The sequence below is a fragment of the Paroedura picta genome, chromosome 2 (genome assembly GCF_049243985.1).
Source record: "Paroedura picta isolate Pp20150507F chromosome 2, Ppicta_v3.0, whole genome shotgun sequence".
Taxonomy (NCBI): domain Eukaryota; kingdom Metazoa; phylum Chordata; class Lepidosauria; order Squamata; family Gekkonidae; genus Paroedura; species Paroedura picta.
The window spans coordinates 29,749,490-29,765,522 of NC_135370.1; the positions used below are offsets into that span (position 1 = coordinate 29,749,490).

The 16,033-nt window shown below is 44.5% G+C and overlaps 1 protein-coding gene across 3 annotated transcripts in view; it reads right to left on the bottom strand.

Annotated features, from left to right (window-relative positions):
- The window catches only part of ITGA4 (integrin subunit alpha 4), an 86,155-nt gene that overhangs the window by 20,871 nt on the left and 49,251 nt on the right, over nt 1-16,033 (bottom strand). For all 3 annotated transcript variants that reach the window (XM_077319545.1, XM_077319544.1, XM_077319543.1), the window contains exons 16-21: nt 14,112-14,261; nt 10,381-10,457; nt 6,503-6,653; nt 4,162-4,260; nt 2,668-2,747; nt 2,133-2,222 (exon numbers count right to left, since the gene is read on the bottom strand). In XM_077319545.1, the coding sequence (XP_077175660.1) occupies nt 2,133-2,222; nt 2,668-2,747; nt 4,162-4,260; nt 6,503-6,653; nt 10,381-10,457; nt 14,112-14,261 (647 nt within the window). The remainder of the gene's footprint in view (nt 1-2,132; nt 2,223-2,667; nt 2,748-4,161; nt 4,261-6,502; nt 6,654-10,380; nt 10,458-14,111; nt 14,262-16,033) is intronic.

Here is a 16,033-nt window from a genome sequence, read left to right on the forward strand (position 1 = left end):
AACCACATTTTATATGGTGGCAAAATTTGTTTATATGTCTACTAGAATAGGATTAGCAAGAGTATGTTTGAAGGATAGCAAAGTAGAGGTAAATCTCACGTGGTTGTGATCCCTGGAGTGAATCATTTGATCTCCAGTTAATATTTTATTTTCTTCTCTTGTGTTTTTTAATAGTAAATATTATTATTATTATTATTGATGATAGTTGTTCTTCATATTCGTGTGTAACAATTCTGTACTAATTTGTGATATTTTAATTGTACAGAGTTTTACTGTTATACAATTTTACTGTTCTTAGTCCATTATTTATATGGGTCAAATGACTGAATAAACTTGACTGGTTGACCCTGCCATTCTAAAAATCTAACTATTGGATGTTACGTTTCAGTAGGAACAAAGGCAATCCTATATCAGCCTGGTCTTTTAACAGAAACCCATATGAGTCAAATGTGACAGATTTTGCCTGTCCTTTAAAACCCCCCTTCCTTATGCTTATTTGTAGGTTCTCCATATCTGTCAGACAAATATTATTATGCCTGTCTCCCAAACGGTCTCTGCTGACAGCTCTGAACACAGAGTAACTCAATTAAAAAGTGTGTCTTAATCATTGGAATGGTACTTTTTTTTTTTTAAAAGATGCCAAATATTGTCACGAGCCATCCAGCTGCCTCCTTTGTTGAGGATGAGGAAACAGAAGAATTAGGTCCTGCACCACTGGAATGCCTGCCTGAACAGCTGGATTTAGAACAGCTGGATTTAGAACAGCCTTTTTCAACTTTTTGACTACAGAGGAACCCCTGAAATATTTTTCAGGCTTTAAGGAATATTGAAAGTGGTGCCATGCCTCTTCAGAGAACTGGGCGCAGAAGTAAGATGCGGGAGCCGGTCAGTCAGTCAGTCAGTCAGTCAGTCAGTCAGTCAGTCAGTCAGTCAGTCAGTCACCATTTCCATTGTGGAGAAAGAAACTAGGCCTGTAGAGCTCCAGTGACATCTCGTGATGTCAGCAGCCATCCCAACTTCTTGGAAAGGCTGCGTATCCCCTGGGAAGCTCTCACGTAACCCCAGGGTTCCCCAGAACCCTGGTTGGAAGCCCTGATTTAGAAGCAGAGCCAGCAAAGGAAGTGTCAGGAAATGAGGGTGACAAAACACTGACTCCATAAGAGGAACCCAGAAGCCCTCCATAATCGCATTCCCAGGGATTCTGACACCTGATTTAAGATGCAGAATAGACAGCCCTTCTTACAACCTGGGAGTGGGGGGTGGGGTGGAGTGTGGAACTGGAGGCTTTGTCAGGCCACAGATTGCATCATCAGGAGCACAGAGAAAACTGGAACTTGGAATGAGTCTAAATGGAACATAAGGCTAAGTTGAGCCCAATCAGAATCAAGCCCTAATCCCATGCTTTAGGTGTGCCAATTCCACTTGGCGCCAGGGGTACCTCACCCATCAATAACAAAGATCTATAGGTTGTTTTTTTCCAGCCCATGTAACAGTTTATATCAGCCTTTCTCAACTTTTTTACAGATGAGAAACATTCTTCAGGCTTCAAAAAACCCCACAAGTGATGTGATCATGCAGAATAGAGTTGGGAAGCATAGCTGGGTACACGCCCACCTAGGGCCCCTCCCCTCCAGGCCCATCATTGGCCATTTTGGGAGGGGGAACCAGATGACCGCAGCCTTCTCCCGGCCCCCGGAGTAGCCTCGCTGTGTCGCTGACGCGGCGAGGCTGCTCTTGGCGCTGGGAGAAGGCCCCGCGACGAGCCGTCATGGGGGGTGGGTGGGCCGCAGCCTTCACCTGGCCCCAGGAGACCAGCCCGCGGCCGGGAGAATGCTTCAGGTCCTACCCAGTCGCCCCTGCATCCCACACCCCCGGGAAGCCTTCACCCTGCGGGGGCTTCCCTGGGCGGTGGCCCCTAGCACCCATTTTATTCAATAATAAAATGGGCTTTATTTCTAGTATGGTCATATCAGCTGATAAATGTTTGACAGTTTAAAAATATATATAAAAGTTATTTAAATCCAACACATTTGGGAAACCCTTCCAAGGCTGTCAAGAAAGCCCAGGGTGTCACGAAACCTTGGTTGAGAAAGTCTGGTTTATATTCATCTGAAAATTCACTATCAACTTACCCATGAGCATTCAGCTCCACCTCATACTTCTGAGGCAAAGTTAAAGTTAGCCTGTTGTCCAGCAGTATGTCCTTGTCTTCTTCATTTTCACTACAGAAGGAAAGAAACATTACAGATTTATTTCTGTATTCAGTGCAGATAGTTTTTTGTTAGTCAACCATTACTGAACTATCCATTTGGTATTAATGTCTGTTATGTTCTGGACAAAGCACCTTCAAGTCCTGCTAATCTAGGGGGGGAAAGTATTATGGCCATACCTACAGTGGCCCTTTCTTGCATGGCCAAGGATTCTGGGGTTTTTGTGGGGGGCATCATCTGGGCATGGAATTGGGGTCACTGTGGATGGGCAGGTAGGTGCGAATTTCCTGCATTCTGCAGAGGGTTGAACTAGATGGCCTTGGAACTCACTTTCAACTCTATGCTTCTATACCTTGTGATGTTTTTGTTTCATTTCTTGTATCATTAATTATCTTTCCAACTCCCCACTCTTGATTTTACTAGTCTGAGACAGCAATCTGCATCAAACAATATTTACCAGGTGGCATTGATGCTGAGGATGAGGTCGTCTCCTGCCCTCGTAAGCGAGCTTGCATCCAGCAGAAAACTAAAATCCAGCTGTGGAAGGAACACAACATTTTAGGTGTAAATTAATTCATTAACTTTATGTGCAACCCTCTTTTCTCGCTGGGACTCATGGGCAGGTTACAAAATATGGGAAACAATTCTCTGTCTATAAGATATCCAGTAAACAGTGCAAACAAAACAGCCTAAGGCAACAACATAAATGCAGTAAAAACAAGTAAGCATTATAAGACTTCAGAACTACAGCCATATCAAAGTGACCTCCAATTATTGTTTTAATCTAATTATAAGAATGCCCTCCTGAAAATTTTTCTTTCTTTCTTTCTTTCTTTCTTTCTTTCTTTCTTTCTTTCTTTCTTTCTTTCTTTCTTTCTTTCTTTCTTTCTTTCTTTCTTTCTTTCTTTCTTTCTTTCTTTCTTTCTTTCTTCCTTCCTTCCTTCCTTCCTTCCTTCCTTCCTTTCCTTCCTTTCCTTCCTTTCCTTCCTTCCTTCCTTCCTTCCTTCCTTCCTTCCATTTTTATACAGCCCTCCTGTGCGGCTCAGGGCGGTTCACAGAGAACATGAAGTCCAGTGACAGATACAACATAAATTCAGTAACCGCATCAATCAGCCATAACAACAGCATCCAAAAATTTAATATTTTGACCTCACAGATTGGTCAGGCCAGGTTTGCCCCACTATATATCTGGTGGGCATAACTAAATTGGAGGGGGGTTCCAGAGGGTTCAATAGATGCTGTCAGTTTACTGGCCTCAACCAAAGGCTTTGCAGAAGAGCAGGCCCTATTTTTTCTCTGTTTCTGTGCATTCTGTGGAATAATAAATTGTGGGGGTCTTCTTAGCCTGCTCAAGCAGGCTGTGCCACAAGGCAAGAGTCCCCGGAGAGAATGCATTTCAGAGGTCAAATTGCTGATCTTACCCAGTTGGAGGGTGACCCCTTAAGAAGGCTTTGTTCAAATGATCTACTACTTCAGTGACAGCACCAGGTTAACGTCTGTGTTTGTACTATACGCTGCTTTTCTAACCCATTTTCAAACCCATTAAGATCTATTGGAACTACACTCAATAGGGACTATTGAGTGTAACAGGATTTACTTCCGAGAGTCTTTTAAATAATGAAAACAAATATGGAAAACAATCCCAGCAAATCGTATGCATCGTTTTGCCACTATCAGTTTCAGCCTCAATTTTTATTTCTCCTAAATTTTTTGTTGCTAGAGTGACGGGAGCTACATGCTGCTGTGCTACAGATGTAATACCACAGATCTTAGTTGAATGGCCATTTGTTAATCATGCAAAAGAAGAAAAATGAGAATAAACTGTTGCAATAAAAGAACACGCATGAAGCCATTCATCACATTAGACGGTAGGTGCACTCCTGGGCATTAGCGAAGCTTAAAACAGTAAATGGAGACATTTAATTTTTAAAGAAAGAGCTCTTTGTTTTACCTTCGATAGGTGATCTACATATAAATACCCGACATTGCAGTCAAGTCTCACAGCATGAGTCTCCTTTTCTGAGACTTCACAATGTATCTGTTTTTCTTCCTAGGGCAATAAATGAACAATATCTAAGCAATAACTGAAGCAATTATCAGAAGGGGAAGAGGGAACATTTGGCAAATGTAAACTAGTTTTTATCATATTTATATATGTGAATGAAAAAAAATTGCCACTTCTAAATGACACACTGTTCTTTAGGCTTTCTTTGAGTGATCCTTCCTTATTTCTCCCTGACCGTTTCCACACAAGGAATCTGCCTCTGGATAGCCTCTGGTTCCTGGCAGGTTTCAGAGCCCCCTCCACATGATGTCACCTGCATCCCAAGGCAGTTCTGAGGCTGGCTCGCATTTTGCCCAGATTTGCCTCGGGATGAGGGAAATAGCAGAAAGTGGATTTGCCACTTTTAATCTTGCACCCCATCAGTGAACAACTAGTGAGCAACCAGAGGCAAACCCATATGGAGGGGGAAGGGCACTAGTCTCTGCAGCATTGTCCTTTCCTTGCACCCACCCTCCCATCTCCATTTCCTGCTCTGCTAGTTTTTTGTTTTAATAGTGCAGTTCACATTGAAGTGCTACATTGTCAAAGGTAGTGTCCACAGTCTCTTTGGGATCAGGCAGGCAAAACACAGCCCCATTTCTGTTTATTGGGTGTGGGGAATGAGCAGGGAAAGAGGGGGGCGGGTGATCAAGCATCCTTTTCCTGATCATACAGGGGTCTGAGCACTTTGTTTTTAAGCTAATCATTTACAAAAAAATGTCTTTTTTGGCTTCAGTTACCATGTCCAGCCTTCTCATAACTCAGGCAGGCAAAAAGCAGCCCTTTTTATGCTTTCTGGAGATGGGGAATGAGCTGGGAAGGGGGGGTGATCAAGCAGCCTTCTCCCAATCATACAGGGGTCTGAACACTTTGCTTTTAAGTCAACCATTTACAAAAAATGACTTTTTGGGCTCCAGTTACCATGTTCAGCATCTCAGAAATCCAGCCAGACATAAGTAAAGTCCAAAAGAACATGAATCTCCAAAAGGGAGGGATGCTGTATCATTCTGGCATTTCTCCAAAGCAATGCAGAAGTGTTGATTTTTATTAAAAATGCACCCGTGTTGTGGCATTACTGTACAGCGACACAGAAGTGCCTTTTTAAAGAAATTAATTTCAGGGCTTGAGGGGAAGAAAGTTTCAGTCTACGAGAGAACTGTTGTGCTGTGATTAGTGTTTTGTTTCAATGGACTAGGAGCAGAAGGAGAAGCTCAGTTTGTTTCCCCTTGCAGCCTTGTTGGGAGGCAAGAAGCCGCAATGGGGCAGAGGGAAAATGCGGGAGGGGTCTCTCACGAGAAGGGCTGCCAACGTGAGGTTTACCATCCAGTTGCGTTTTACCCCTCAGTGCAGAAACGATCTCAGTTCTTCTTTATGAGTCGGTACTTGAGGTATTTTCATTTCAATAAAGAAATAACTGAAAGACCAGGGATCGCCAGCCTTTGAAATTCTGACATGGGATATTGGGTGCAACCACAAAATGGCTGCCACAGTAGGCAGAACAAAACATAAACTGTCAAAAAGTGAAGTTATCAGCAATTATAATAGCAGCCATCAATATTTCAGACAAGTTCTGTTTCAGGATACCTTTGAAACCAAATATATTGTTTAAGAGTCAGCTTTGTGTAGTGTTTAGGAGTGCCGACTTCTAATCTGGCACCAACTCTTCTTCTTCAGTTGGTGGGTTTTGCAGGCCATGGCGAGAAACTTTGCTACTGGCACTGTGAATTTCAGGCCTCTGTCTTCTAGTAACTGGTATTTACCAGCCTGGTATTTTGCAAGTTCAAGAGACGATTATCCAGCAAAGGAGTAATTCACGTATTGTGAACATGAGAATATCGCGAGCAACAAAAGAGGATATGACCTACACTTTCAACCTCCCTGGATCCGCCAGGGCAGAACCTTTCCTCAATTGCAACTGTTGTCAATGGGGTGGGGTTAAACATGAGTCTTGTAAAACAGGGGTAGTCAACCTGTGGTCCTCCAGATGTTCATGGACTACAATTCCCATGACCCCCCTGCCAGCATTTGCTGGCAGGGGCTCATGGGAATTGTAGTCCATGAACATCTGGAGGACCACAGGTTGACTACCCCTGTTGTAAAAATCCAACTACCACTAATTTTATCAAGTTGCAGAGGACTCACCAGTTTTTTACTGAAAGTTCAGTACAGTCACCCTTTAATTTTTAAAAGACAAATCTAGATTAATTTGGGGGAGGGGAGAAAAAAATTATATACTCAAGAGTCTTACCAGCTCTAGAATTTTGATGAAATAAAGACCTTTAGGGAGCTGGATGTGGAGGGTGGTTTGGTAGGCATCATCGCCAGCATTGTACAAGGTGACGTTTAACATCAATGTTTTCACACTTCCAACTGCAAGATAGGATATCTTTTCATGTGTCCTGTAGAAAACAGGCAGTCATTAATTTAATTGCGGTATTTGTAAAAATATAGGTGGACAGTGACAGATTGCTCAGTTTTTCTCTAATCTCAGGGCAGTAAATACCCAAGGCGAACCAGAACTCACTTCCAGCCTGAATATAAGAAAAGAAAATGACCCCAAGTGGAACTTTTCAGCAGCCTAAAGTGATCCTTGGTCTGCTCTCTTTTGAGAGTTAAGAAGCCATCTTTGTTTTTCAGAAAGGGAAAATAAAATTACTTTTTTGGGGGGAGCTGCCTTCAAAATCTCTTGACTTTATGACGGTGTGCATTTGGTAAATGGGTCACCCAAGCTCATATAAATGACCAAGCTATCTCAGGTGGGCACTCTCACCCTAAGATAACTCAGGTCTCTGTAGATTTCCAAGCAATAAGGAGGTCATTAGGACACATGAGATGCAAACATGGAGTTGAACGGTTGTCTGAATCTGTTTCCTTATCCCAAACAAAGAACTACAAAATTCCAGTATAAACACTCCAACATGGCTTAGTCATTTATAACATCCTGCAAAGAGGCAAGATGGATTTCACCATGCATCCAATGCAAGTGTGTGGAAATATCGTCATTTGTTTCTTTATCACTTCTCTTCATAAATGTAATTCGCACACTATAGAGAACACAAGTTGGGCCCAGCATACTCACGCTACTTACAATGTAACAATCAAATGCAGTTTTCAGATTTTCCTCAATTCCTCCTGCAGACAGTGCCCAATTTGGATCGTGACCACAGCACCCATGGAGAAGGGTCTTCAATCCCACGCATCCACCATTTTCCTGTCCCAAAATGGGGCAGTGTACATATATGTGTCTTTCTTTGAATCAGAAAAGCAGAACGGGGGAACTGAAGAGACCCTGAACCTCACATGACAGTGGCACAGGAAGGGGACTCTAGGTCCATCTTTTGTACTCTGTAATGTCTGAATTTGCCTTAAGCACAGTAACACTCTTTATCACAAAGGGCTTCTTGGATAACCAGAGTACTGTTTGGCCACATTAGCCTTTTCCCATCTTTTGACCATAGAGGAACTCCTGAAATATTTTTCAGACTTTTGAGGAATCCTGGAAATGGTGATGACATGCCCCTTCAGAGAAGTGGGCCTAGAAGTAAGATGTGGGAACCAGCCAATCCATCAATCATTTACCGTTTCTGTTGTGGAGAAAGAGACTAGGCCCGTAGAGCAACAGGGGAAGGGGGCTCATATGAACTGGGAAAGGGCACAGGAGGTCTCACAGGACCCTAGGCTTCCCCCGGAAATCTGGTTACACACCCAGCACAGTAAACTGCAACTTGGTAAGCAATCTCCTCTCTTTGTCCAAATTTTCACTCTCTTGTTCTTCATGCCGTTCTTCAGACATCCCCAGTGTGGTCTCTATGTTCGGCTGGGAGACTTTGGTGAAAATCGTTTCCTTTGCCCGTTCCCCGTTATTTTGAAATGCTGCTAAGTAGATCCCTGCTTAATGATGCTTTCGTGTCACCTTGAGCCACATCAGACTCCCGCCTTTCCCTTTCAGCCAAGGTTAATGTACGACGGGACCCACGCACATGAGTGAGCATGTCTATCTCATGTTCCACCCACTGTTTCCCGGCCGCGTCAACAAAGCAAAGGTACCGGAGAGGATTCAAAAGTAAACTTGAGTTTGACATTAAAGTTTAATTAAGACTTGCCGAAGAGCTGCCTGGAAATAGACATTTATCAAATATTCTGGCTCGAGACCAACACATTAGTCACTGAACACCTTGGGGAGAAGCGCTGGCACTTAGACAGGCAACAGAAGGTAAAAAGCACTGCATAAGCAGCTCGGGCCCAAATTAAAGAGAGAAACAACAGGCGTTAACATTTCGGGAGCTGAATCTCAAGTTTATGCTGAACATTCTGAACTTTTTTTTCACGTTTAGATATAATTGGTGCTCTCTTTCCTGCTGTGCTTTTTGCTCGGTTAACATGAAACTAAAAAGATAGCCTGAAAGTGAAGCGTGCATATGCACATCACGAAATCGCAAGGTACATATTTGGGAGGGCGAGAACCGAGTGTGAGAAGCGGTAATTATGGATCATGGTTATTCACTAGTCAAATACAGAATAGCCACCTGAAATATACACAGCCGGTGACAACCTAAGCTATTTGATTAGAACATGCTAAGGCAAACGAATCGGTGGGTGTGCAAAAGTCCCAACAGCCACAACCTGACTTTATTAATTTAATACAAGCATGTGACCCTACTTTGTTGTTGTTGTTCTTTCCCAAAATGGATCTTATAATAATGTTTCTTCTGACTTCCCAGAATCCTGTCTTAATTGAATCACTTGCCAAGAAGAAGAAGAAGAAGAAGAAGAAGAAGAAGAAGAAGAAGAAGAAGAAGAAGAAGAAGAAGAGTTGGTTCTTATATGCCGCTTTTCTCTACCCAAAGGAGTCTCAAAGCGGCTTACATTCACTTTCCCTTTCCTCTCTCCATAACAGACACCCTGAGAGGTAGGTGAGGCTGAGAGAGTCCTGATATCACTGCTCGATCAGAACAGCTTTATCAGTGCTGTGGGGAGCCCAAGGTCACCTAGCTGGTTGCATATGGGGGAGCGCGGAATCAAACCCGGCTCGCCAGATGAGAAGTCAGCTCTCCTAACCACTGCACCAAGTGATTCATTTTCCTGCATTATGCAGGGGGCCGGACTAGATGGCCCTGGAGGCCCCTTCCAACCCTATGATGCTAAATTTTTACAGCTTGTAGTGAGGTGTCGTGAATGTGAATGTACCGTGTCTCATTCTAAAGTAAGGTATTAGCTCTTGTTTACTTCATTTATATTGCATTTTTTAAAATATATGCCAATAAAGGCTTTGTTGTTGTGGTTTCAAAAAATCCCTTCCGAAGATGTACGGTGTAATCTTAAGCAGACTTACAGCCTCCACCTTCAAAGGTTACTCAGTGATCTGCAACATGATGCCCATCAATTGGTTTCTGGGTATCCACTTGCTTCTCCCCCAAAGAATCTCTTCCCCAAAGCCAAAACCCAATCCTGGCTTTTCTTGGAGCATCTGGAGGAGGCTCCAAAAGGGATAATTTTGGGTGTGCAGGGGGCACCCTTTTGGAAACAGCTGCCTCCATCAAAAGATGGACGGTTTGAATTTTCACCTTTTGTTGAACCTCCAAAGATCATGTGATCACAGAATCACAGAGTTGGAAGGGGCCACACAGGCCATCTAGTCCAACCCCCTGCTCAACGCAGGATCAGCCCTAAGCATCCTAAAGCATCCAAGAAAAGTGTGTATCCAACCGTTACTTGAAGACTGCCAGTGAGGGGGAGCTCACCGCCTCCTTAGGCAGCCTATTCCACTGCTGAACTACTCTGACTGTGAAAATTTTCCCCCTTAAACCTAGCCTATATCGTTGTACTTGTAGTTTAAACCCATTACTGCTCGTGATCATTGCACCTCAACCACAATAGGAACCATTTTGCCGTGATGCCCACTATCTGTTCTCAAAACCCTGAGCCCACAGGATCAAAGAAGTTTGGAGCCCCCGATGCAACGGCTTAGGACTGCCTTGGTGGCTTATCTTTATTACATAATTGTGTTCCAGTAGAAACGTCATCTATTTTGAAGGTTGCTGGTCATCTCTATGTATGAACGAGTGCTGTCATAAAAGGATACATTTATCTGCCCTTTTTGTCAAAAGCCAGGCATCCTACACTTACTTGGGAAGTCCAAGGTTTCCAGTAATGCGCAAGTCAGCGGAGCAATTTTCTTGAGAGCAAAATCTTGCAAAAGCAAACTGAAAGAACAAAAATAGAGTATTCATGTTTAAATACCATACAATACAATACAAGAAGTTGGATCCAACAGCTCCCTTCCCCTCAAGTGTAGCACCTTTTCTCTGCCAGAAGGATCCTCACTTAATGGGAGAGAATAGTTGGACCCAATGCAACATCAGAATTCTCGGAAGCAATGCCTTTCATTAGGAAAGCTGAGAACCATTCACTCACATCATGTATCTTGATCCTCTCTCTGGTTGCATTCACATGCAATAACAAATGACTCCCTTTCTCTCCCTGTTCCTGGAAATCACTTTTCCATTCCTAGCAAACCACAACGCAAACACAAAAGTCATGTCATACCTTTTATCGGGACCAAACAAGATTTTTTTTTGTTTGCGGTCAAGTCACAACCAATTTAAGGTGACCCTGTAGGTAAGAGCTATTCAAAGATCATTCGCCATTGCCTGCCTCTGTATAGCAACCCTACCTCTGCAAATCAACCCTGGATTTCCTTGGAGGTAGATTCCGAGATCTGATGAGATTGGACCGAGTGGAATGAACTCTCAGGAGAGCTGAGGGCCCTGATGGAGCTCATGGAGTTCCACAGGGCCCCTAAGACAGAGCTCTTCTACCAGGTCTTTGGTTGAGATCAGGGCAGTTACGATCTGGGCTCGCCCCACCTCTGAGTCAACAAGACCATCATGTTGCTCCCTATTAACCCCCTGAGGTGTTTCTACGTCTTCTTGTTGGACAGGGATGGGGATTGGGTTTTAATTCCACTGCCAAAATGTACTGAATTAGGGGTTTTATGGTTACGTTTTAGGGAAGCCTTTTATTGTGGGGTTCATAAAATTGTTACCCGACACGAGCTGGTTACAGGAGTGGTGAGCAATAAATTAAATTATAAATAAATAAAATAAATAACTAAATTGGGCTATCCTGGGCTACCCAGCTCAGAGCACTCAATGAGATAACCTAGTATACTGAGTGCGCTTTCAAATGCTTCAAAACTGTTTATCTGGTGGCCTGGGAGAGATGCGGCAGGCTGTGATATTAAGGCCATGACCTTAATTCCCAACCACGGTTCTGGGGAACCCTGGGGTTATGCGAGAGCTCCCCAGGGTTTACGTGGCTGTTCGTGGAAGTTCAAGTGCCTGCCTGCCATACTGTGGTTGGGCAGGGGCACTGAACAGGAGTCACGCTCAGTTAAGGTGATTTTAGGGGATTTTACTGTACTTTATTGATTTTGTAAACCGCTGTGAGACATGTGAGACATATGATGGATGGATGGATGGATGGATGGATGGATGGATATAGATAGATAGATAGATAGATAGATAGATAGATAGATAGATAGATAGATAGATAAGGCTGCCTGCTCTGGGTTTGGCAATGCCTGAATATTTGGGGCTAGACCATGAGGAGGGTGAGGATTGGGGATTGGGGCAAGGCTGGACTTCAATGGGGTACAATGACACAGCCATTTTGCAAAGCAGCCATCTTCTCCCGTTGGATTGACCTCTGTCACTGGAAGATCACTTGTAATAGAGGGAGATCTCCAACTACCACCTGGAGGTTGGCAACCCTAGCCAAGAATCCCCTTGTGGTTCTTGGAGAGCTCCAGGCCTAACCTAGAGTTTGGCAACTCCAGCAATGCAGTTATCACTTTAACAATTGACAGTCAAATGTAGGTGGGGATGAGGTGGAGTTAGATGTGTCAATTCTGCTGACACAGGGGGAGAGGGTGAACCTAGAAACATCATTTCCTGAGATGTGGCAGTGGGAGTGGCCTGGTCCCATCCAATGGGAGTGTTTGGGTGACATCACTGCCATGGGCCAGCTGAAAGCACTTCTAGGGTTCCTCGAAGCCTGAAAATCATCATATGGTTTCCTCCATGGTCAAAAGGTTGAAAGGGGCAGTCTTAAGGTCTCTTTCAGTAAGCTTCCGAATTGCAAGCGATGGCTTCATCTCTTCCCTCCAAACTAGGTTCTCAAATGCAATGAATCCAGGCCTTATGACTGTGATTCGAGACAAGGGGGAAAACTATAGTTTGTCAATGAAAATGACAAACACCGTTGAATGCTTTTCTGCGGAGTTGCATAATGTTTGCGTAACTACCGGGGGATGAAAAATCTGTAAGCCCGCAAAATTAAATGATTTCCGAAATGGAATGGTAAGAACTGGACAAGAAAAGCTAAGCTGCTTTGCCACTTAACCGGGAAGCTAACAGGGACAAATTTTCATTTGACATTTTGCTGCGGCAGCCTCGCGGCTAGTAAGACGCGCCGCGAGATGAAGGAACAAATCCACTTGACCTTTCATCACAGAAAACATTTGTCTAGGGAAACATTTATTAATTTAGAAAGGGTTATTATCTTCCTAACCATAGTCTTTCCACTCTTGGTACTGAAAAATTTATGAGTAAACGAGGGAAGGGGGAAAAAATGCCCTGATCCAGAAACCTTTGCAAGCAGCAGATGGGTGCATGTAAATATACATTCTTTTTTTTTACATCCTGAGTACTGCTACAGATTTCCTGTGGAGTAAGGCAAGCAGTTACTCTTGACTCTGAATATTTTCTCCACTTTTGACCTTTTGGAAACCATCTTATTTATAGGACTGTTTCCACACCGGAAGCTTCGTGCCGGGCTTCGGGCTTGAATTTGAATTGGGGCAGATTGGCCCACCTCTTCCTGCTCCCATATGGGGGAGCATTTGGCCCAGTGCACCTCGTCTGTCAATCAATCAATCAATTTTATTTACAGTCATAGACCAGCCAGTAAAAAACATAAAATTACAAATATAACATCAATTATAAATGGGTAGAAACTAAGAAATAAGAACAGTTGTATATGGATCCTATAAAAGCACTAGGGAACAGGGTTGGTCCAGCTCTGCCTTATTTTTATAGCTACCCAAGCAAATCTAGCAATAATTTTTGTTAGATCTTTATTTGTGTCTGAAAGTAGTAGCTTAAGGCGCTGTTTCCTCAAACCTCTGGGGCATTCTGCGAGCAATGAGGCCAGTGTATTTATACGGAGGTGACGATAGAGCCTGCACTCAAATAGGACATGTTCAGCTGTCTCTATTTGACCTTCGCCACAGACACACTTACGTGCTTCTATTGGTAGCCCCTTGAACTTTCCTTCCAGGAAAGCGGAAGGGAGGGCATTATAGCGGAGAAGAGTAAAAGATCTTCTTTGTTCAGAATTTAGAAGATCAGTTAAATATGGCATTGAGACAGCCTTGTTAAGAAGGTCTTTCCCTCGTCTGTCCTGGATTGGTGCTCCCACACAAATAAAGAGCCTCTCGTGGCGCAGAGTGGTAAGGCAGCAGACATGCAGTCTGAAAGCTCTGCCTATGAGGCTGGGAGTTCAATCCCAGCAGCCGGCTCAAGGTTGACTCAGCCTTCCATCCTTCCGAGGTCGGTAAAATGAGTACCCAGCTTGTTGAGGGGTAAACAGTAATGACTGGGGAAGGCACTGGCAAACCACCCTGTATTGAGTCTGCCATGAAAACGCTGGAGGGCGTCACCCCAAGGGTAAGAAATGACCCGGTGCTTGCACAGGGGATACCTTTACCTTTTACAGGAGCCAGAGCAGCAAAGTTCCAGTGCAGAAGACGGCATGTCACATGCAATCCGAGAAACGTAAGCAGCCCGCAGACTTACCTGGCTGCGTACAATGTTGTCTTCTTTTCTTCGCTGAAGAACAGGCTGGAGTGGTGGGAGTTCCTCAGCACTTTTCCTTTTCAAAACATGATGTCCAAGTTGGTAGGTAGCTTCTACACGTATCGGAGTCAGGATATCCCTTACATCTTTCTATGAAAATTGGAAAACTTATGAGTTGGTTATACAAAAATATATGAAACCGTGCGCTGTCTCAAGCCGGAACTTGAAGGAAAATGGGAAATCCTGAGGGCATAAGATGGATCAGATCAGCAGACCAGGTCCAGTTTAAGGATATGAGAGGCCTATAGAATCAGAGCCCAGCAGAGCACAACTGGCGCTGTTCTTTGTGCGGCCAAAGTAACAGCGGGTACCATACCTGGGGGTAGTTTGGAACTCTGGAAGCAACTGATACCTTCACTTGGCTGAAAACATTTACTAGTACTACCCTGAACTCTAAACTTCCTTAGCATAATAAAGAAGACAACCTATTTTTCTTTTATTTGAGTACACTCAGGCACTGTCACCCTCTTTGAGGACTAAAATTCCAGTTCCAGAGCATTAATGTCTCTCTTAGGGGTCTTTTTACATGTGCCAGATACTCACTGCAGTTCAGAGGGCGCTCTCCTGCCTCAGCTGACACCACCAGCTTCAAGCTGCTCAGAGCCACCGCCCCCCACACTGTCTTCAGTTTTGCCCTTCAGTAGCTAGTCCAGATTTCAGGGGTGGGGGTTATGGCATTCCCTTCAAGGGTGTTCTTGTGGGGGAGCCTGTTTTTCTGGGGGTGGTCTGCCTTGTCACTTGGCGGGCTGCAGTGGAGGCCATCAAACGCATCACACGCTACCGCTACAGCAGTGGTTCTCAACTTTTGACGTCGCGTCCCCATTTGTGGTCACTTGGCCCTTTCCCCGGGGTTGCCAGGTTGCTGGCCACCACGGCAGCTGCGGTGGGCGGCGGTGGCATACGGAGGCAGGTGGTGGCAGGAGTGGGTGGAGGTGGCAGTGGAGCAATGGCCAGTGGAGCAATGGCAGGTGGCGGCCGGTGGTGGCGGCGAAGCCCTCCACACCACCTCTAGATCATTAAGCGTCCGTGCGCACGCACTGCCCCCGCCGCTGCCGCAGTTGGGTTGTGGCATTACAGCGATTGAGAACCACTGATATAGATTAATGCATTAGTGTTCCAATATCTGAAAAACTTTTGCATACACATCAAACCCTAATTCTAAAAATGCCATTGAAAGAACCTGTGCTTTTAAAATAGGCATCATATTACACCTACTCCCGCAGTCGAGGCTGATCTCTTAATACAGCCCTCCACATCCTCTTGGCAACTGAGTTAGAAAAAAGGCCCAGAAAAACAGCTTGCGATATTCATTTGGAATATTGCGTCCAGTTCTGGGCAACACAGTTCAAGAAGGATCTTGACAAGTTGGGACATGTTCAGAGAAGGGCCATCAGCAGGACGTTTAAGGGGTTGGAATTCATACCTTACGAGGAAAAGCTGAGTTAGGTATGTGTAGCCTGGAGAAGAGGAGGACAAGGGGCGATAGGATAGCTGAGTTTATGTAAAAGGTAGGCATGTCAACGAGGGGGCCAACTTGTTTACTGCAGCTTAAGAGACAAGGGCTGAATCTGCACGGAGCTTTTATTCCAATCCCTGATTGGTTGGGCACCAATTCAAAGAATTCCTAGTTCCTGGTTGCAAGATTAAAGGTTTAAGGTGACTGTGCTCCAGAATCCACACTTCTCGCAGCAAAGATTTGCCTCATTCTGTGAGAGGCTGCTACTCTCTCGTCTCAACTCGTCTCAGATCCCCCTGCCCGCCCGCCTGCCCGCAGCCTTTTGCGGGTGGGTTTCTGTTTCGGGAGCTCAAAGACTTGGGCTCAAATCAATCTCAATTAAAAAGCAGGGGGGTGGGAGGCTCTG